At 55.8% G+C, this 20569-nt stretch overlaps 1 protein-coding gene across 3 annotated transcripts in view; it reads right to left on the bottom strand.

Moving 5' to 3' along the window:
* ACOT7 (acyl-CoA thioesterase 7) overlaps positions 1-20569 on the bottom strand; it is a 110194-nt gene that overhangs the window by 42666 nt on the left and 46959 nt on the right. For all 3 annotated transcript variants that reach the window (XM_036064483.2, XM_036064482.2, XM_036064486.2), the window contains exons 5-6: positions 16980-17094; positions 9192-9278 (exon numbers count right to left, since the gene is read on the bottom strand). In XM_036064483.2, the coding sequence (XP_035920376.2) occupies positions 9192-9278; positions 16980-17094 (202 nt within the window). The remainder of the gene's footprint in view (positions 1-9191; positions 9279-16979; positions 17095-20569) is intronic.

The following is a 20569-nucleotide window of genomic DNA, read 5'->3' as shown; positions in this document are numbered from 1 at the left end:
GAGCATGCATGAAGCCCCAAGGCCACGGTGCAGGGAGGGGAGGGAAGGGGCCTAGGGAGAGAGGCTGAGAGGTTGGGCTGCATGAACTGTGAGCACCAAGACCTGCTCTCAGGCTGGCCAGAGGACTCCTTGACAGGAGGGAAGTGTTGGGAGCAAGCTCCAGAGAGGGCGATGAGAGAGACAGGAGGATGGAGCACAGAGAGCTCACCAAGGCATCAAGCTGAAAGGGAGAGTGGAGGAAGGGCGGCGGGGGACGCAGGTGGGCCGGGGAGACCTCTCTGCCAGGAAAGAGATGCCTGGCCTCCAGCTGGCCTGAGGACACCAAGGACACTGTGACAAGTGGAACCTCAGTAACTCTGACTGACGAAGGTTTTATGACAGTCACGATCCCATTATTCTTTTTCCAAAGCAAGTCAACTGCAGAGCTGGGAGCCCTGTCGGGTCAGCAAGGTCACTCTGGAAATCGGGGGCCCCAGCACAGACCGTCAGAGTGCATTAGAGCTAGGAGTAGGGGTCCCCACGGATAAACTTATTTGCAGACTCACAGGGACAGCACAGGATAGAAAACAACTCACCCCGTCCCTTATTTTCTGAACCTGCAGCATTCTCTCCCAGAGCCAATCAATGCTCACGCTCCCCATGTCATGCGTCCATTCACGGCTCTGACGTGACCCGCGGCTAGGGCGTAGCCCCGGCTGAAACCGACCAGGCCCCTGGCCTCGGCAACAGAGGCAGAATCATTCCAGTTGGGTCGGTGACCACCCCAAACTCCAGCCAAGTGCCAGGCAGGGTCAGGCAGATGGGTGTGGGCTCCCCTGCGGGACGCAGCTGCTGCAGGGTACTGTAAAGCCAGGCCTGTCCTACAAGTGCCCGCCGACTGGGGCCCAGTCTGGCAGCTTGATCTAAGGACACTGGAGCTCCACACCCAGCTTGATTTACTGCCTGTGATTCTAACCGAGAAAAACTGCTAACAGATCAGGATACAGCCACTTAGCAGCATCAACTCAAACCGTCTTCCCGAATGATGTCTTTCATTCATTCAGCAGACACTCATCAAGTTCCTTCCATGTAGACTGTACTCTGCAGAGCAGTCGGGAAGGGAGGAAGTCAGGACAAGGGAGCTCGCCATCGCCAGGAAATGAACACCTGAGGATATCTCCGCCGTCTGAAGTGGCAGAAAGGCGGAAATGCATAAGAGAGGAACAAAAATGTGTGAGGGTGCACGAACCATGAGAGACGATGGACTCTGAGAAACAAACTGAGGGTTCTAGAGGGGAGGGGGGTGGGGGGATGGGTTAGCCTGGTGATGGGTATTAAAGAGGGCACGTTCTGCATGGAGCACTGGGTGTTATGCACAAACAATGAATCATGGAACACTACATCAAAAACTAATGATGTAATTATGGTGATTAACATAATATAATAAAATAAAATTAAAAAAAAAAAATGTGTGAGGGTGCATAAGGACAAAGTGAAGGTTGCTACTCCCCGGGGAGAGACGGGCTCCCAAGGCAAAATGGAGGAGACGGGACGAGGACCGGACACGCAGAATGGGCACAGGTGGGAAGAGCAGGAAGAACGAAGATACGGAGGCAAAAAAGCAAGAGGCACGTTTAGGGAAAGAGAGTCTCGAGGGCAGTGATGAGGCTGGTCGGCATCCTGCAGACAGCAGTGAGGTCCGTGGTTTGAGAGCCGCGGGTGCTGCGGGCACAGCCATGCTTTGCCAAGACCGATGCGCTGCTGGGGGCAGGTCAGGGAGGGGAGATGCCAGGGGCATGGGGCCCCAGGACTCGGCAACCCAGGGAGGGAGGGACGGGAAGCGGGGAGGGCTCTGACGGCCCAACATTCACAGGTCCCGTGGCTGTGAGGTGGGACCGGGGGGGGGGGGGGATGGTGCAGGGACGTGGGACAGCAGGGGGCCGGGGGTCCCAAGACCGGAGCACACAGCCAGGCCTGCACCACCCCAGCCCCTCTCCTTCCTGGGGGTGGATCTGCTGCTCTTTTCCCAATTCCAGCACTCAGTTATTTTTAATTTTTCTTTTTAGGTAACACAAGTTCCAAGTGACCCACTCTCTCCTCTGAGAACATCTTTAGCCAAACCCAATTCTGACAGGAAATGCTCTCCTTTCTGGTATTTGTAGTTCTGGATCGTTTAGAGATCCAGACTTGACTCTCTCTTTGACCAAGGCTTATTTAGATGACTGTCTTAACTTGCAGGTGGTTACGTTCTTGTTCTGGAAGCTTAGGCTTCACAGGTCCCACACTGGGGAATCCAAAATTAAGATGCACTTTGTGGTCAAGTAAATGATAGCTTACAAACGCCCTACTGGATGTGAGAAAAAGCATGTGTTCTCTGTGTGCTCCCTGCGTCTACTGTAATAAAACTAGTAAACTAAGTAAAAATTACAGTTGACCCTTGGAACACGGTGGGGTTAAGGGTGCCGACCCCCTCACAAACCCGCCTATAACTTTTGACTCCCCCCCAGAACCTACTTAACAGCATACCACTGAGCGGACGCCTCACCCATAATAGCAACCATGGATTAGCACGTACCGTTCATGTGATGTGTATCGTATGCTGTGTTCTTTTTTTTTTTTTAAGATTTTTTTTTATTTGTTTATTTGACAGAGAGATAGAGAGCACAAGTAGGCAGAGAGGCAGGCAGAGGGAGAGGGAGAAGCAGGCTTCCCGCTGAGCAGGGAGCCCGATGCGGGGCTCGGTCCCAGGACCCCGGGATCATGACCTGAGCCGAAGGCAGCCGCTTAACCAACTGAGCCACCCAGGCGCCCCTATGCTGTGTTCTTACAATAAAGTCAGCTAAGGGAAAGAAAATGACATGAAAATCGTAAGGAAGAGAAAATACACATACGGGCTGTCCTGTTTTTGTTGAAAAAAATCCTGACATAGGTGGACCCGTGCAGTTTAAAACCGTGTTGCTCAAGGGCCTGCTGTTTATAACAACCAGTGTTTCCTATGCGCTGGTTGTTTGCCCCGTATTATCTCAATTAATCCCCCCCCCCAAAACCCCTGTACAGAAAGGGAGGCTGTAAGGCCCGGGGGGGGGGTAGGTTAGGACAGCCACACAATTCTAGAGGGTGTCATCCGTTCAACAGAAGTGATGAGAAGAACGGCCAAGGGGAGAAATGAAGAGAAAGATCAGGTCCACGGGGCCACTTTCTCAGTGAAGATGCCAAGACCACTCAAGTGGGATAGAACAAATCTATCGGTTGCCACCTGGATAAGGTCACAGAGGCCACGGGGCTGGGCGAGGCACGAGGAGAAAAGATGAAGAGGGAGGAGAAGGTCCAGGACTGGGGGAGCAAGCACACCCAGGCCTCAGGTGACAGGGGGCAATCCGAGATTCAGGAACCACCCCCCCAGAACCCCTCACTGTCAGTGTGGGGAGAGTCACCTGGGAAGCGAGTGAGCATGCAGATGCCTGGGCCCGCCCCGGACTTACCGCAGGCTTCTCGGGGTGGGGCGTGGCATCTGTGTCCACACCCGGGCACTCTGGCGCCAGCACAGATTTGGTGTGGGGGGGCATGAACCCAGGAGGGGACTTGGAGGGGGGCGGGTGTCCAGTGCCCTTGAGAGGTTGGGGGAACGGGGTGAGAGGGCATAGCTGCTGGGTGCGTTGAGACAAAAGCCCTCTTGCTGCGAGTTTCTGGTAGCCCCAAATCACAAGAACCCCCAGGGCACCTGTGGCTCAAAATACAGGTCCCCAGGCCGGGGCCCAGACCTGCTCATCACACCCTCCTGGAGAAGGCCCAGGAATCTGTGTTCCTAACAGGTACCAAGATGACTGCTGAGGGACAGCCAGGTTTAGGAAACCGGGTCAGCCCCAGTTCACTGCCACGTCCCTGCCTTGATTCTCATCTTGAAGCAGAGGCAGTTTTTACCCAGAACCAGATGTGATCATGAACACAGAGCTCTACCACAGACAATCCCACGTCCATTCCTCTGACGCTCTAAAGATCCGGGACAGGTACTGGAGAGGCAACCAGAATCACCCAGGTCAGCCCCTGGGACGAGGGCCCCGAAGGTCCAGCTCTCACGGAAGCTCTGGAAGGTGTGCACTGCGGCGCTGGGGAGGCTGACCGTCCAGAACAGAGCTGTCGCTGCCCCCGACACCCTTCCCTGACTGAGAGTCTGTAAACTTCCTTCCTCTCCCGGCTTTTGGGGTCTTCCATTGGGTAATTAACAGGACAACAATAATTAACTCTAAGAACAAGGTTCTCTGTCGTCCAGCTTTTAAGTAGTTAGCATGAAACACGATGATGGCTGCTCATTTAAGGACACCTGGGAAGACAACAAGAAAGATTTCTGAGATGGGAATAGTGTTCCAAGGCAGGAAACACACTCTGGGCGCTAGATCCGAGCTCGGTTCACGGTTCCCAGCTGTGTCCTCTTTCCCAGGGCCACACGTTTACAGCGGTTGTTGGTAACCCAGGCCGACCCGTCCGTCAGAATCCCCGGGGCTGCAGCACTGGGCCTCCCCACGGCATCTGGTCCAACTGGCGGGGCCTGGGATCTGCATTTTTGAGTGACCTGGCGATCCCAGCGCGCAGCAAGGACAAGACCACAATCCACAACCTCTTGGGAAAGTGGACAGACGGACACCATAGGAAGGATGAGCTGGCCACTGGGGCAGACACCCGGAAGTGGGCAAGAAGAGGGTCCAAAGGCCAAATGGAGGGCTGACTCTATGGAAAAGGAGGAATGGGGAGACAGCACCAGAGGAAGGCACCCTGAGGTAGAGGAGGCCTCAGAAAGCTGGCCGTGGCCGGAGCTGCAGGGATGGATTTCAAGCACATGCAACAGGGACTCACCAGCATGGTCCCCAGACCTTCGGACACTTGGGGTACTCCGAACCCCCGGGGGCGGGGCCCAGCCATCCAGAGCGGAGGCTCCGGGGGAGGGTCTGTGAAGCCCAGCTTGGGTGGGGGGGTGACATCACAAATGAGAGGAGCCCAGAAACTGCAGACCACTCAATTTAATGGCATTCGGGAAAGCAGTCAGCGGGAAGATTATGGATGGGCCCGGGGCAGAGGCTAGAGCAAGCAGGGAGGCTCAGGGAAGAGGGAGAGGCAGAGGTGCGGCCAGAGAGCTGAGGGAGGGAATCCAGACTCCCCGCATCTCTTAACAGGAACCTTGGAGGCTGGAAGGGGTGCACCTCCAAATCCCGGGGAGAGACTGCCACACCCAGCCAGGAAACGCTTTACACACGCGAGGTCCAGCCCCACAGGGACTGCCCCCCCAATCACTCCTCCCTCTCTCCTACAGCAACTCCAGAGTTAGACTGACACGTCTGGCCAGCTAGACCCACCAGCAGACGCGAGCGGTGGGGTGCTGCTTCCTGGGAGCCCCCTGCCCACCCCGCGGTCCGGGCTGGAATGCTGGTGCCGCCATGTGCCGCCGCACCGCAGAAATGGGGCCGCCCTGGGGACGGCAGACCGGGCAGGGGGAGCCTGGGTCGCCAACACCAGTGAGCTTCCAGATGAGCCCTGGACTTCTGCATCATCCCCCAGGAGACAACCATCGTCTGTGTGGTGGAAGCCACTGTGTGGGGCCTTCAGCACAGCAGCTGAGCCTTTCCTTTCCTAGGAAGCCCCCGGAAAATGGGAGATCTGTGAAGAAGAGCAGTGCGGAGCAGGTGCAGGGAACGAGCAGTCCGGCTCGCAGGGGGCGGAGGGGGGCCCTCTCCAGGGAAACATGTACTGAAAGGCTGTCTGGCAGGCCTAACTGTCCCAAGAGGCTTTGCACAGAGGACTGGAGGCTGAGTGTTCAGAGCGAGTGGGAGACGCGGTGACGAGACACTGTCACGCGTGGGCTCAGCGCTCAGCAGCGCTCACGCAGGCCGGGTCTGAGGCTGGCCCGCTGAGTGACGCCGGGGAGACGGGGCCACAAACCAGGAGAACAATCAGCACAGGAGCCCCCCAGGGGCAGCTGCATTTTGTCGAAAGCCATCTTGGACCACTTCCACAGAATATCTTGGTTTAAAATAATTAATTTAAAAATTTTTTTGCAGTGCCAAAGAAACATCCAAGGCCACCGAAAGTTCAGAAGTGAAGAATTCACGGTGGAGACGCCTCCGGCCTGCCCTGAGCAGGACGCCAGGCTACCCCAGGGAGCCCCCCACCATCGTCACGGTCGGGCCAGCGTGAGCAGCAACACCCCCCACCCCAAAGCCCACGTGGAACAGCCAACAGAGGGCCAGGCAGGGAGCGTCCCAGAGGAAGAAAACAGCAGAGAACATCTCGGGAACCAATAGGGAAGAAGAGAACAAGGCCTTTAAGAAGACAAATCAAACAAACAGACAAAATTAGCCCTACACCTTTTCACCAAATTACTAAAAAGCAGTTCATGATATAAATAAAATTCAACCGAAAACATACCTGGGAAAACAGATATACCTACAAACAAAAACAATGAAAAGTCATTTTTCTATTTTGGGCAAGTGTTTTTATTACTATTATCGGTCATTTTAGATGCTGCAGCTTTCCTGAATTCTCTAACGACCTGAGTTACCTTGATCGTGGACTCTCTTGGGTCATCCACCTGCAGGCAGCTTTCCCTCTTTTCGTCCAACTCCGGTGCCTGAGTTTCCCTCTGGTCTAACGCCAACGGCTCAAATCCCCAAAGCAACGTTAATGAGCAGTGAGAGTGTGGCCCCTCACCTCAGTCCTGACCTCGGGGACAGTCCTCAGAGCTCCCCCTTTGAGGAAGATGCTCACTTTAGGGCTCAGACACCTGTGTTTTACCATGTTTGGGAAGGACCATCAATTCCTATTCTCACTGAGTGTGTTTATCGAGGTTGGGTGTCCGGGTGAGTTTATAAGGTCCTCACTGTGACATGAACCTAAACACCCCGCCCAGATACCCACCGGGTCACCCCTTCAGGGGACACAACCAATAGTGGGGGAGGGGTGGGGACGGGGAGGCCAGAGGAGAAGGAAGGGACTTACACGGCTTCACTCAGGACTCAGGGAAGGCAGAAGCCCAAAGACAGGCTGGAGCTTGTGCCAAGACCCTGAAATCAAAACCACAGGGACACAGATGGCCCTCCTTCCTGGCACCTGAGCCCAAAATCCCCCATGTGATCTTGCTTGCTCCCCTCGGCTTCTGCTTCCCTCAGTGAATCCCTGGAGGGCCAGTCCGCGCACCCAGGACAGGCCAAAAGACCTAGCATCCGACTGCAGTCCTGCATCCCATCTGGGGCCACCTACCCTCCCCAGTTCAGCATGGCCAGCGTCCGTGTCATGTGCTCTCGAGTGCTGGGACAGGAGCTGGGCTGCAAGACCGAGACTACCCGGTGTGTAAAAGGCACAGAGAATGGGACGGGGAAGAATTTTTCAAAGACACAGACACAGCACAGAATTACTGAATAAAAGCCGAATTAGCATTCATCTCAGCTCACGTGTTTCTCCTGCGCTTGGCATCCACTGAATTACAGGTTAGAGAAGACTTTGACAGAAATGAGTTTAGACACCACTCTTATGGATAGCATTCTCTCCGTAGGAAAATGCCATAAAATTACAGTTCTTCCCGGGTGTTTTCGGCACAGTGTTTATTTTGTTCACTCGCTCCTCGTGAGTTATTAGGTGCTGTTTAGAGATGATTACGTTTGGGGAAAATATTAGGCTTTTTTTTTTTTTTAACTTGTGGGCACAAAACCTCTACTAAAATAGGCATTAAATACTGCAAAGCCCTTGTAAACATTCCTTAAATGCACTTCTTAAAGAAACGTGCCTGCCTCAAACGCAGCAGCTCAGGCTCTGTAAATGACCATGGATTCTAGATCTGCAACAATTCCCTCACTCACACCGCCAGGAGGTACAGACAGAAGACTGGCCTTGTCAACAAGGAGACAGCGAAGGGTGGAGATGCCACCTCTCCCGAACTTCCAACATGTGGACAAGATAAGCAAAAATTCTAGCGCAAAGTTTCACGAATTTCAAGTGGAATGGAGCTCAATGAGGCTGAAAGACAATTCTCAGCAGTTACGGGGCCTGGGCTTCAGATGGGGAGCTCAGAAGAGGGGCTGCCCCCCACTTCCAGGAGGCAGGCAAGGGCTGGTGAAGAAGAGGAGACAAGCAAGCTTAAGGGGCCACGGCTGTCCTCGGGGTACAGAGACACTCAGACCGCCACCGCATGCACGGGCCTGGGCATGCACTGTCATGAAGCGCAACGTCCCTCGGGTAGGATCTAAGGTAATCAGATCCAAGGGCACCGCAGCCAACATTCAGTGGAAAGAGGAAAACAATGATGAAATTAAAAAAAAAAAACCAAAAAACCCCACAAAGATTAGCTAAAAAAGAAGCAAACTTTAAAAATATATCCCAAATCAGGGCCCACACTCTGACTCTGACAGGCCCAGGGCCCATTATCCCGTGCACGTGATCTGTGCCTCTCGCTCGTGGAACACACCTTTGTAAAGCCTCTCTTCGACACTGTGTGAGGCCCTGGAGCCAACACAAAGAACAAGATCAAGCCCTGCCCCTGAGGCCTCCCCTCGTAGAAATATCAGCGTATCCCTGCACAGAGTGGTACCATTTGAGCTGGGTTTTGAAGGATGAATACGAGTTTTCTGAGAGGAAAAGAAAAGAGAGCTTGGTACTCCCGGCATTGGAGATGAGAGCGTGAACGAATGGCATTGTGCCCATGCTTACTGTTTTCCCTAAATTGCAAAAAAATAAGCATTCCCCCATTAAAGTAAAAAGCGTCCCTCTATGAACCTGGAGTAAGTCCCTCTATATCCCACCGAATTCCTGAGCCACGAACTTTAAGGCCTATATTGTTTAAGGTGGAATCTGACCAAAGGAAGAAATAAATGAGAACATCAGAGGCAAAAACATGCTTCAGTAGCCCCTTTGTTAGTGGGTCACACTATTACTCCCTGGTGATATCACTGTCCCCCGAAAGGCCTTGCCCCATCCCGCGGCCACTACACACCTCATGGTTCTATGCTCCCTGGGTTGCGTGTGACCCTCCAACAGGATAGTCATCCACCTGACTTTTGTTTCCAATTTTAAAAACAGGCGCTGACTGTATTTCGGTAATTTATTATGCAGCCTCTTAAGAGTTTAAACTTCTACCTCATTAAACACCGGAGCCTAAACTGGGTCAGACGGCAGCCTGGCCCCTGGGGAGACGGGCAGGCACGAGCGAGCGGCAGCCGCTGACTTCTTACCTCCATGCACAAAGCCATGCAGGGTGCAGTCGGAAGGCCCCACCAGGTGGATCAGGCTGGACTGGCTGTAGCTGACGGTGTTCGGCTCTGGAATTACAAAGGAGAGAGGTTAGGCCGTGGGGCAGACTGATGCCCACGGCTGAGGTACGCGGCATCTGCACGGCCGCCTAGGGCGTCCAAGAGTCGGCAGCTCAGGTGTGATATTTCTAAGGAGAACCGTGGTCTCCACGTGTTCCAGTCTGTGGAAGGAAAGGCTTTCAAGGTTTCAACGGCCACTCTGTTAGCGGGTCATGATGTCCATCCCTGGGGACACCAGTGTGCCCAGCAAGGCCCGTTCCCAAGACACAGGCAGCCAGTCAACAAACCTTGCAGCTACATGCTCCCAGGGCTGTGGTGACCCTCCGTCTGGACAGTCATCCCTCTGACTTTCACTCCCAATTTTGTAAACAATCGCAGACAGTTTCAGAAACTCATCACGCAACCTCGAGAGCGTGCACATGCACACTTCACTGAACACAGTGGTAGATGGAGACGCCACAGACCCAGCCTCCCTGGACGGCACCCCGGGACTCCTGCCAGCCCTCGGGCTCCGACCCAGCCCAGAAGACTCAGCACCCAGAGGCAAGCCGGCTTTTCCCTCCCGTTCACCGCCCCAGCTCGCCACATCCCTGGGGGCTTCCCTCCTTCCCTCCCTCCCTCCCCCATCACTGCTGCCGCCAGAATATCTGGAAGAGGCCACACTTAAACAAACACATGAAATAAAACCCTGTCTCCAGAAGACAGATAGGACACCTCAACACTGCCTCTTCTCACAGGTGCGGGCAACACTCCCGTGTAGGATCTTCTGAGCAGACCCACCACTGCCTCCACCTTCCAGAGCCTTCCAGGTACGGCTGACGCTCCTCTGTCTCCTACCTGGACAGCTGGTGCTCAGAGGGGGTGGCCACTCCTCCCCCAGCAAGGCCAAGCATCAGCATCACCTCCAGACCCTGCCTGGTGCGGAATTTCAAACCATGTGGTTGCCTGAAGGGGTCACAAGGCAGGAAAACTGGAGCCCAGGTAAACGGAGTCCATAAAGTATTTAAATCCAAACTCATTTTGTACTTGCCCTTGAGCCTCGTGGCTTAGAGTGATCTAGACTCAAGTCTGGAGCGCTTGTGTCAAGTGCCCTCTGCGGTATTTGAGAGGCCATCACCGTGAGATGCTGCCGGCAGGGCCCTCGGCTGCACGGGGAGCTGAGAAGTGGCTCCGACTCTGGACAGAGGGCTCTCATTCTCATGCGCAGCTAGCCTGCTCCCTCCGCCTGCTTTCCTGGCTCGCTGTGTGCCACGTGAGGTCCCAGCTCCTGCCTCAGGCTCCTGGCCTGGAGTCAGGAGCTCCTGGGCAACCGTGGAGTGGAGGATTCCCACCTGGGAGGCCACCTTCTGGGGACCTGGCTGTCCAGCACACCCATCTGGATGTGGGTCAAACGGTCCTCGCAAGTGGTCCCTCCACGAGCTGGGGTACGAGGACACTACCTAAAACCAGCCAACAGACAACACCGACAACTCCAAGCAAGATGGGATGGGGATGGCAGCAAAAGCTCCCGGGAAGGGCACTCCAGGTGTCCCCTGGTGTCCACAAGGACTGCATTCGATGCACATGGCCTGTGGCTTTGACTCAAGGGAGGAGCTGCCGCTCCCAGCTGCCCCTTCAGTGCAGGCGTGTCCAGAGCATCCTGGACTATCTATCTGAGACCACGCTGGGCCCCAGGGTAATGCAGTACATGCAGACAGACCGCACGGGATGGGAAGCAGGACTGTGCCCTCCCCAGTTTCTCATCTCACTCGGAAATGGAAAAGACGTACCCCCCAAATCCCTGTGGTGCTATGGGAGATGCGGGGGACAGTCCCTGCTGGTGAGGGTGCACCCAGCCAGGGCCATGCCGACAGCTGGCCTTGGGGGTTCAGACGCCTGGACCCTGCCTGGGGACAGCTGCTGGAGCCACAAAGCACACCGATGAAGACCCCTGTCCTCACAGCTGTCAGAGAGACTCCCCCAGCCAGCACTGGACAGGCCACCACACCCCTGAGCTCAAAGACAGTCTCCCTTGGGCCCTGTCTCTCTGCAAAGTGTGCAGGCGGAGAACAGAAAGGCCCCAAGAACCAAGGGGCACACTCTGCTGCCTTCATTTGTGTCCCACTCATAAAAGACACAGAAGTCACTCTTACAGCACAAATGAAAACTAAGAGTCTCAAATTTGGCCCAATCTCAGGAACTGCTTTGACCAGGTAACAGTTATGCAGGTGGGTAATGGTGAAATTTTTAGAAGTTCAAACCACAGAAAATTGCATACAAAAGTTTTTGTCATGTCGGGGCCCCTGGGTGGCTGTCGTTAAGCATCTGCCTTCGGCTCAGGTCATGATCCCGGGGTCCTGGGATCGAGCCCCGCATCGGGCTCCCTGCTCGGCGGGGAGCCTGCTTCTCCCTCTCCCGCTCCCCCTGCTTGTGTTCCCTCTCTCGCTGTCTCTCTCTCTGTCAAATAAATAAATAAAATCTTAAAAAAAAATTTTTTTTTTGTCATGTCAAGTATCTATTCAGACGACAAGCCATTTGAAATAACGATCACAACTTAGTCAAAAAGATGCCCCACTGTCTTCTAGGAACGTTCAAAAGTCTAGAGTGATCTAGACCGTGTCTAATAATTTCATGTTCTTAGAACTTGAACTGATAAGCTTTTAAATGAGTGAAAGCACCACTATTCTGATGGGGAAAAACAGTACACCCCTACAGCCGCCCCCCACTGCCGCTTCCCTCGGCCGTGACCCTGGCCCCCACAGGGCTCTCCGGGGGTGGGCCTGTGTCTACTGTGTGTGTGTGGTTCAGGCGCTGGCTGGGCACCTCTTGTCCTCGCCATCCTCAGTGGCCTCTCCCCTGTTCCTTCACGCTCCGTATCTCAGGTGAAGCACAGTGACGCGTAAAAAGGCTCTGCGAGTGCAAGGCTGAGCCACAGGGATTTGGGGGTTATCTGTCACTGCTGCCTTAACAAACACATGAACTGGCACCCGAACTGGGGCCCGCCCAAAGGAAAACCTTTATTCTGAGGGTCAAGGGCACGGTCTACCGTCCCCTGGGCTTAGAAGGTGGGACACATGGTCAACCTGAAGATAAGTCTATGGGGCCACAGCACCCCGGGAAATGGCTGAAAGGAGTCAGAGTGGCCCTGGGAGCTTCTCCTTCCTGCACTGAGCAAGGTAGGTCAGGAAAGAGACAGCCAGCTTGGAAGCATAGCGGAGAGTGAGCAGAGCCCAGAGACCTGGGGCACAAAAGGTGGGAAAAGCCTATTGCTTCTGGGGATGGAGGGAGAGAGATCAAAGCCCATCACGACTCAGCCCACGAGTGTGTCACGAGAGAGCCACCAGGAAGCCACCATCCAGCAGAGAGAGCTTGACGAGCCTGTCTGGGAAGGATGCTGGGTGTGACTGTCACAAGCAGCTGACAGGAAGCCAACAGATCAACGCCCACGAGGTTTAGAAGGGACAACTGTTCCAGCCCTAAATAACCTCTGATGTCCCCCGTCGTAGGCGAGCAGGCGCCCACTTCAGAAGAGGCCGTGGAAGATAGCGGACAAGGAAGACCCTTCCGGAGAGCAGACGGGGACTGAGGAGCTTCCCACCCTCCGAGAGCAGCCCTCCCCTGCCAGCACACCAGCCCCGGGAACACGTGAGCGTGTTTGCCCCTCGTCTCTCATGTCCTGTCCCACCTCCGTGTGGACACTGTGCTGGTGCAGGGGGCCCATGGTTTGGTCACCGGCCACTGGCCCACAAGGTACTGCATCTAAACCCAACAGAAAACCACATGCAATCCGAGATCCCGCTCTCTGAGGTCAGGTGGTGGCTGGACAGGATTCTGGGTGAAGTGACCCACACGGGCAAGGGAAAGAAACAGGACATGGTGGTCAGCGGGCAGGACTGGGCAGCCCTTTTTCCTCGCCTTCTCCACGCACGGCTAGACCACACTGCCCAGCCTCCTCTGCAGGCTGCCTTCCCGCCAAAAGGGCATGAGTGGAAGTGCTACCTGCTTTCAGCCCAACCCATCCAAACCCCAGATGGGTGAGCCCCTGATCTTTCCCCTTCCAAGGTAACCCCGAAAGCTACCTGTTGAAGATGCACAGCTCTAAGACGAGTCCACCCTAACTGCAGCGCACCCCCTGATTAGGAACACCGGTTTGGACTTTACGAGAAATAAACCTCTACTGAGTCAGGCACTAGGATTTCAGGGTTCAGCAGCTACAGCGGCTACCATGACCCTGGCTAACACGGCACTAATGTCTGGGTCTCAGCGTCACAACAGCGTCCAGAACCTGAGTGAGGTTCCCCGGCGCAGCAACGGGAGAGGTTCGGCACGGCTGTAAACATACACAGGAGTCCCCTTTCCTGTGTTTCCAGCCGAGGAAACAGAGGCAGGGAGACTAAGTCCCCACGGAGGCAGAAGGGGGATTCAGACCCGGGCAGCCCAACTCTAGACAACGTGTCCCTCACCACCCCACCTCTGCCGCCTCACACAGGAGGCCTCCTCTTGCTCTCCCCAGAACAAATGCTGATAGGCGCAGGATGACGGGGCCTGGTGAGATCCTGGGAGACCCCAGATGGACACCAAGCACTCTCAGGGGCGGCCGGGCACGGTCTGACCACAGGGAGGCAGAGCCTGGGCCCAGCCCAGCAACCGGAGCCGGGTTTCTTTGTCATCAACCTGACAGCCCCCAAATGGCTCCAGATGGCCACATACATGGTCAAAGCTGGACATCCGACGGCTGTGGATCAAACCGTTCGAGGTAATTTTATTTTCTCTTGTCAGATGGAGAAAACAATTTAAAAAAAAAAAAAAAAAAAGCTGGGTCTTAAAGAACTCCCAGACTCTCTGAAAGGACACCTGAAGGATGAGGTCAGCCCCGCGAGGGAGTTGCTAGGCAACAGCCTGCTGAAATCGGGTTCTGGTGTCAACGGTGACAGAGAGCTGCAGATATGGGGGGTGGCGGGGTCCTCCCACAGGGAGGGGCTGGAGTGTTCGAAAGACCCCCAGTGCCAAGCACACGCTCTGCCCTTCCTGCTGAGCTCCTGTCCCGCTGGCCCTCCCGGGGAGCCCATCCTGCCCTCCCCCCGGGCACTGGGAGGCCTGCCTGCAGAGGCCCAGCCCCGCCCTGCCAGGGCAAAGCCAGTGCTACTGAGAGACTGAGGTCAGAAATGCGGACCACATTCCAAAACACCAAGGAATGGGCACGTGACTTCCTTAAGAAGCATTTAAAAGCCAGTCCCTAAGCCAGTCATCTGAGAAAGATGCATTTTTATTGGAACACAGAAAAATAAAAATAAAAGCTTATAAAAATCTATCAAGACATTTTGAGATTCAGGGGGCGCCTGGGTGACTCAGTCAGTAAAGCGTCTGCCTTTAGCTCAGGTCATGATCCAGGGTCCTGGGATCAAGCCCCGTGTTGTGCTCCCTGCTCAGCGGGGAACCTACTTCTCCCTCTCTCCCCGGGTCGTGCGTGCTCTCTCTCTCTCAAATAAATAAATAAAATCTTTAAAAAAGGGGGGGGGGCCTGCATGGCTCAGTTGGTTAAGCAATTGCCTTCGGTTCAGGTCATGATCCTGGGGTCCTGGGATTGAGTCCCACATCGGGCTCCCTGCTCAGTGGGGAGCCTGCTTCTCCCTCTGCCTCTGCCTGCCACTCCCCCTGCTTGTGCTCTCTCTCTGTCAAATAAATTAAAAAAAAAAAAAAAGAAATCTTGAGATTCAGATTGTCACCTTTGATTAACAGCGGAGAATAATAGATTCTGAGAAACGTTATGTATCCGATGCACAGTCAAACAAGATAGCAAAATAGGAAACAACCCCATGCATGAAGGGACTTAGGCTGGAAACCGTGAGCATTATATTCAGTTTCCCAGATAGTCAAAGGAGGAATCCAGGACTGAACTCGACCCTCAGTCCGGCTTCCACCCCAAGCACTCGCCAGAAAGGGCCCACAGAGAGGGGCACCCAAGCAGCCCCCACGTGCCGTCCAGACTTCCTCCCGGCCCGTCCCTGCTGGGGCTGGGCTGACACTGTCTCTACCCTCCTGTCTAATGAGAACACCGTTCACTGGGTTGGGGGCCCACCTGGGTAATGCAGAATGACCTCATCTCAAGATCCTTAACTTGATGATATCTGCAAACACCCCTTCTGCAAGTAAGGGTCCAGAACTGGGGATGGACATGTCTTCTGCATGGGGGGGGGTGGCCTGCCGTTCAGCCCCCTCCAGCTTCTCTGTCCTGGAGTGCCCTCAGCACCGAGTCTGTACCTCTCCTAAGACATCTCCACTCGGTCACATCACCTGGCTGCCCTCCGTGTCTTTGCCTGCCCAGCATGCTTGCCTGCCCCCCGAGAGCAGAGCCTGGCTGTGGCTCTGCGGCCCTCAGTCGCCAGGAGTGACCCCAGGCCCGTCTTATGCGCGACTGTGTTATAAACAGATCGTCTCTTCCAGCAACATTCTTTCTTGTGAATACCAACAACTAATGTATCATTTTGGCTGAAATGTTCGCTGAAAAGCAGGTGTGAGAAGAACAGTGAAGACACCACCCCACACACAGGCCACCGGCCTTCGCTGTGGGCAGGTTGAGGCTGGAACGTAAGAAGAATAAGGGGGAGATGTGCGTGAGCGGACCGTGAGCAGACCGGAAGAGCTGCAGAATCCTGTGTGAGCAGAACAGGCGCAGCCCAAGGAGCCCAGGGCACGGGAGCTGACACCCAGGAGGCCCCGTCCTCACGTGCACGGCTGCTGGGTGATCGCCAGAGGCCCTGCCCCGATGCGGGATGTGGCTTGCAACCCGGGCGGGCGGGCAGGGGGCCAGAAACGTGGTCCGGCCCATGCCCTGGAGTTCACTGTCGTCCTGGTTAGCAGGAACCGTGGCACAGCACGGAGGGCGGAGAGCCCAGGGCACATCGGGGCACAACACAGTCCTCTGCTGTCAAGGACCAAATCCGGAACTCAAACACACCTGTGTCCAGGGCACCCAGAGGTGTCACCCTCTGGAGCCCCACAGAGAACACACAGCACGTTCTTGAGAGTCCTCTCCACACGAATGACACATGGTCGTGTGTGTGCAGAGGAGACCCACGTGACCAGGAAGACCCACGTCCCAAGGGCTCGCTGTGTCCTGATGGGAAGACACACCCCCTGAGACCCTGCCCTGAACTGTCTGAGCCCCAGGGGAGCTGTCTGCTAAGGACCCAGGGAGGAAAGTCCCGTCTGGAGGGAAACCAGCCCTGGAACTCTCCGTTTGGGTTCTGGACGGACACCTGGCTAACGCCGGTCACCTGGACTTGCAGGCAAGGGAGTAAAAGACCAGGAGGACATGGCCGGAGAGGAAGCCGGCGTGCCCGCAGACATCTGAGCGGCAGGCTGGTGAGGAACAACGTGGAAAGAGATGCTGCCATTTGCTTGTTTTTTATGAGCTGGAAATGTGCTCCTGAGTCACCTTGGGGGAAGGACATGACAGCACCTCCACGCACAGGCTCGCTCCTGTGTGCCCAGGCGGTGGGGGCTCTGCCTCCATACTCCACGGGCCTGCAGGGCCCCCCTGAGCTGTCCCGTCCCCTCACTGCTGACGGTGCTACTGGAAATGGGTTTGTAGGGACAGGGGACAGAGCCCCTGGGACAGCACACAGGGTGAGGGGCTGCACCAGCCCCAGGAGGAGAAGGTTCATGAGCCTGCCACATTCGGCACCTGCCAGCAGAAGTGAGTCCCCAGAACTGCACCCCAGCTTTTACCTGGGTTCAGGACGGGCTGGACGATGTCCCCATTCCTCCACTTGGTCTCCATGCGCTCCAGCTTCTGGGCCTCGTACCGCTTCCGGCCCTCCTCCTCCTGCTCCTGCCGGGAATACTGCGGAGAGGCGCAGACAGAGGATCAGGCCAGCAGCAGTGAGCCCGGCCCTCGCCGTCCCCAGCCAGGCGTGGCTCGGCCTCCCAGGCTCAAGGCTCTCCTTGCCTGAGTTATGTAACTGGAGCCATCCATCCCTGTCCTAATAATATATATTTAATATAAACAATAAAAACACAGAGAAGGTGAAAATCTCATGTATCCAGAGATAAACAGTCTCAAATGGTTGCTCTGTGTCTTCCTCGAATTGTTCTCATGCCCACGGGTATATAAAACTTCTCCCGTGCCAGGTGCAGGTGTCCAAGTAGCAATGACCTGCATCAGCCCAACCTCTCTGCCTACCAGGACTGAGGTGATGGACCGGCACTGAGCACGTCAGGCAGGCTCCCAGTCCGTCGCTGTTAAAACAACATCCCGTCAACAATCTCCGTCACATTTTACACGTGCCCCCTCCTCCTTCCTAGGATTTATCCCTGAACACAGAACCACAGAATCACGGGAGCCCCGACAGGGTGAGGAGAGAGCAGGTTTCCCGCATGCCCTCGACACCCTCACTCTGCTGACCTCCCAGCCTGTCCAGGTTGCACACTTGCGGGAATGCGCACCAAAGCTAAGATGATCCCAGCGAAGCTCTCCTCATGGATCACAGACGTTCAGACCCAAGAAGAATAAACAGAATATAAAACTTGGCACAAAAGCTGGGGTTCCTACGGGCACAGCGGGAGACGCTGGGCTTCTCTGATGTGACAGCAAGGGCCCTGTCCTCCAGCCCAGTGTAGGGCACACACGCCCTCCATGCAGGACCCCTCGGAAAAGCCCCAGGCCAGGTCCACGGGGGCCAGCTTCCCCTGGCAGCCCTCTCCCTTCCTGCCACCACGGCCCTGGCCCCCCGTGCTGACCACGGCCCAGCCAGCCTCCCCTCGGTTAGCTCTGACACCTGCCCCTGCCTCACTCAGGCAGCATTTCTGGCTGAGCCCATGCAGAAGCTACGGACCCAGGGCCCCATGGGCCCCTCTCGGCCCCCCGCTGAAGCCTCTCTGACTTAGGTAAATTCACTTCATACGGCAATTTTAGATCTCCTTTCAAAAGCCAGTCTTAAACATCTTGATTTTCTTGCTCGTGGCCCTGCGGCAAATCGCACAGGATCTGAACACCACTCTGTGGCTCAGTTACCATTATCTGAGGCTGGAGAACCTGTCTCCCAAGGAGGCTGAGAAAGGGTCTGAGGGGTCTGTTCAAAAGAAACTAACCCTGAGTGTTTAAGTTGCAGTGGATAATTTAAATTTTAAACCTTTTTCTCCATAAATAAACTGTGGCCCCCTGTCCCACCGTCCAAAGTAAAGAGCATATGAGCAGAGTCTGCGCTGTGCCTATCCGGTAAAATTCACGGCTGAACTCAAGTGTCTTCAAGAAATACCTTTTAAAGAGATTTTTTTAAGAACGAGCCAACCTCCTGAGCCTAATAAACCCTGGCCGCGTGAGCATGGGCTTGGGCCCGGGCCGTCACACGCGGCTGGCAGGGCCCCGGCCAGACACGAGCCACGCAGATGGAGGAAACGCAGCCCCCTCACAACGCTGCCCTGCTGCCTCTGAATCAGGGATAAAATCACCAGCAGTCCCAACGATGGGCTGGCATCCCACCCTCACCCCAAGGGCTCGTCTAGCCCAGCTGATGTGAGGCAAAAGCCAGCTCAGCGCACACGTCCACCGGCCTGGGCGAGACTCTGAACTCAAGCGCACTCTCAGACACTGGAAAAAAGAAAAAACCCAACAACCAAAGGGTCCGCTCTCGGATGGCCCCCCCGCCTCTCCAGGGTCACTGCAGGGACACTGGGGTCCCTGCTCCCCGAGGAAGAGGGTGGAGCCAGGTGGCAGCGTCTTACACTGAATACCACTGCACAAGGTGGACAGCCGGGCTTCTTCCAGGGAGATGCACACGCGAGTGTGCTCTGTGAGGTGCGTGTGACATACGCGTCTGGTGCGACTACACGTGAGAGACGTGCGTGACACACACACACCCGCACAGAGAGATGTGTGTGTTCTCAAATCAATGACAGCGCTCTGTAAAAGGTCGGTGGTGCGATCCGGGGGCAGGGGGTATGAGAAAGCCTCGTGGCCACGTGACCAGCGATGAGCGTAAACGCCAGACTCCGAGCTTTCCAGGATCCATCAGGATGAGGACAACAGCAGACCTGTATTTCAAATCAACTGAAGGCTTCTATGTGGGGCTCACATGTGGTGGGGGGGCGAACGCCCATAAATATGAGCGTCGGCTCCAGCTAGGAGCTGCGTGGCTTCTCCCATCTGGAGCCCTCTCTGCTTCCGTCTCTACAAGGGCATGGTTGGTACTTACGTCTTATCAAACCCGGCTAAACAAAAGGGATGGGAAAACTCCAGGCCCCTCTGGGATGCGGGGTGAGCGCTCCCTGGGGAGGAGAGCTGCCCTGTCCCTGTGCGGGGATGGGAACCGGCACGCCGCCCACCCCCGCCCTGCTGGCCGAAGACCCTACGCTCTCAGTCCCCCGGCCCTGAGGAGCCAGAGGAAGCAAAGGTTCATGTGTTCAGCCCCAGAATCTTCCTTCAGTATCAACCCTTTAACATGTATCATCCGGTGCCGAAGCCAGAGAATGGCCTGCCAGAGACTTCTACAATCTGTGGTACATGAAAATGAAATCAGTTCAATAATTACGTCGTATTTACATGCAATGCGGCTAACTGAGCACCAAGTGCTTGGTGCAAAAGATGAAAGCAGGGGTGGGTACGCTCGTAATTTCTAAAGAGAAAAATCACTGTGCTTCAGGCTCACTCCTGCTTCTTGAGTCTTGGGCCTCCCCCCGGTCAGTGCTGCAGGGAGGGGAGAGACAGGGAAGGAGGGAGGGGGCGGGTGGGGCCGCACGGAAGGGCAGTGCTCTGGGGTGAACAGTGTCTTGTCACAATTCCCGCCCACGGAAAATTGCGCACGTGGCCTCTGACAGACCGGGGTCTGGATGAGGTAACGCTGCAGCAGAACGGACCCCAAGGGCAACGACTGAGGAGGAGGTAACACCCCCCCAGGGGCAGTCAGAGGCAGAGGTGGGGGATGCAGCCACGAGCCACTAGAAGCTGGAAGACGCAGGAAGCGTCCTCCCCTGCGGCCTCCGTCCCAGCAGCCCCAGGACCATCACAGAGGGGTGAGCCCTAGGAGCTGCTGGGCTCCGTGCCCTGGCCGTGAGCTTCCACCGCTCTCCTCGCCTGTGCAGGGACGGGTGATGCCAGGGCCGTCAGCGGGCAGGAGCACTACGTCCCGTCTCCCGCGGGACCAAAGGACAGGCCACCGATCCAACCCAGGCCAAGGTCTAAGCGTCCTTCCCATTCAACGTGGAGAGGGCTCCCGTCTCAAGGTGGTTTAAATATCTAGACTGCTCGGCAGCTGGAGCCCAGCAGGCAGCCATCCGCACCTGGGCAGATATGCCACCTGGGCCTCGCCTGCCCCCGGGGG

Source organism: Halichoerus grypus, chromosome 5 (assembly GCF_964656455.1).
Source record: "Halichoerus grypus chromosome 5, mHalGry1.hap1.1, whole genome shotgun sequence".
Classification (NCBI taxonomy): Eukaryota; Metazoa; Chordata; class Mammalia; order Carnivora; family Phocidae; genus Halichoerus; species Halichoerus grypus.
This window is presented reverse-complemented; position numbering and strand designations above follow the sequence as displayed.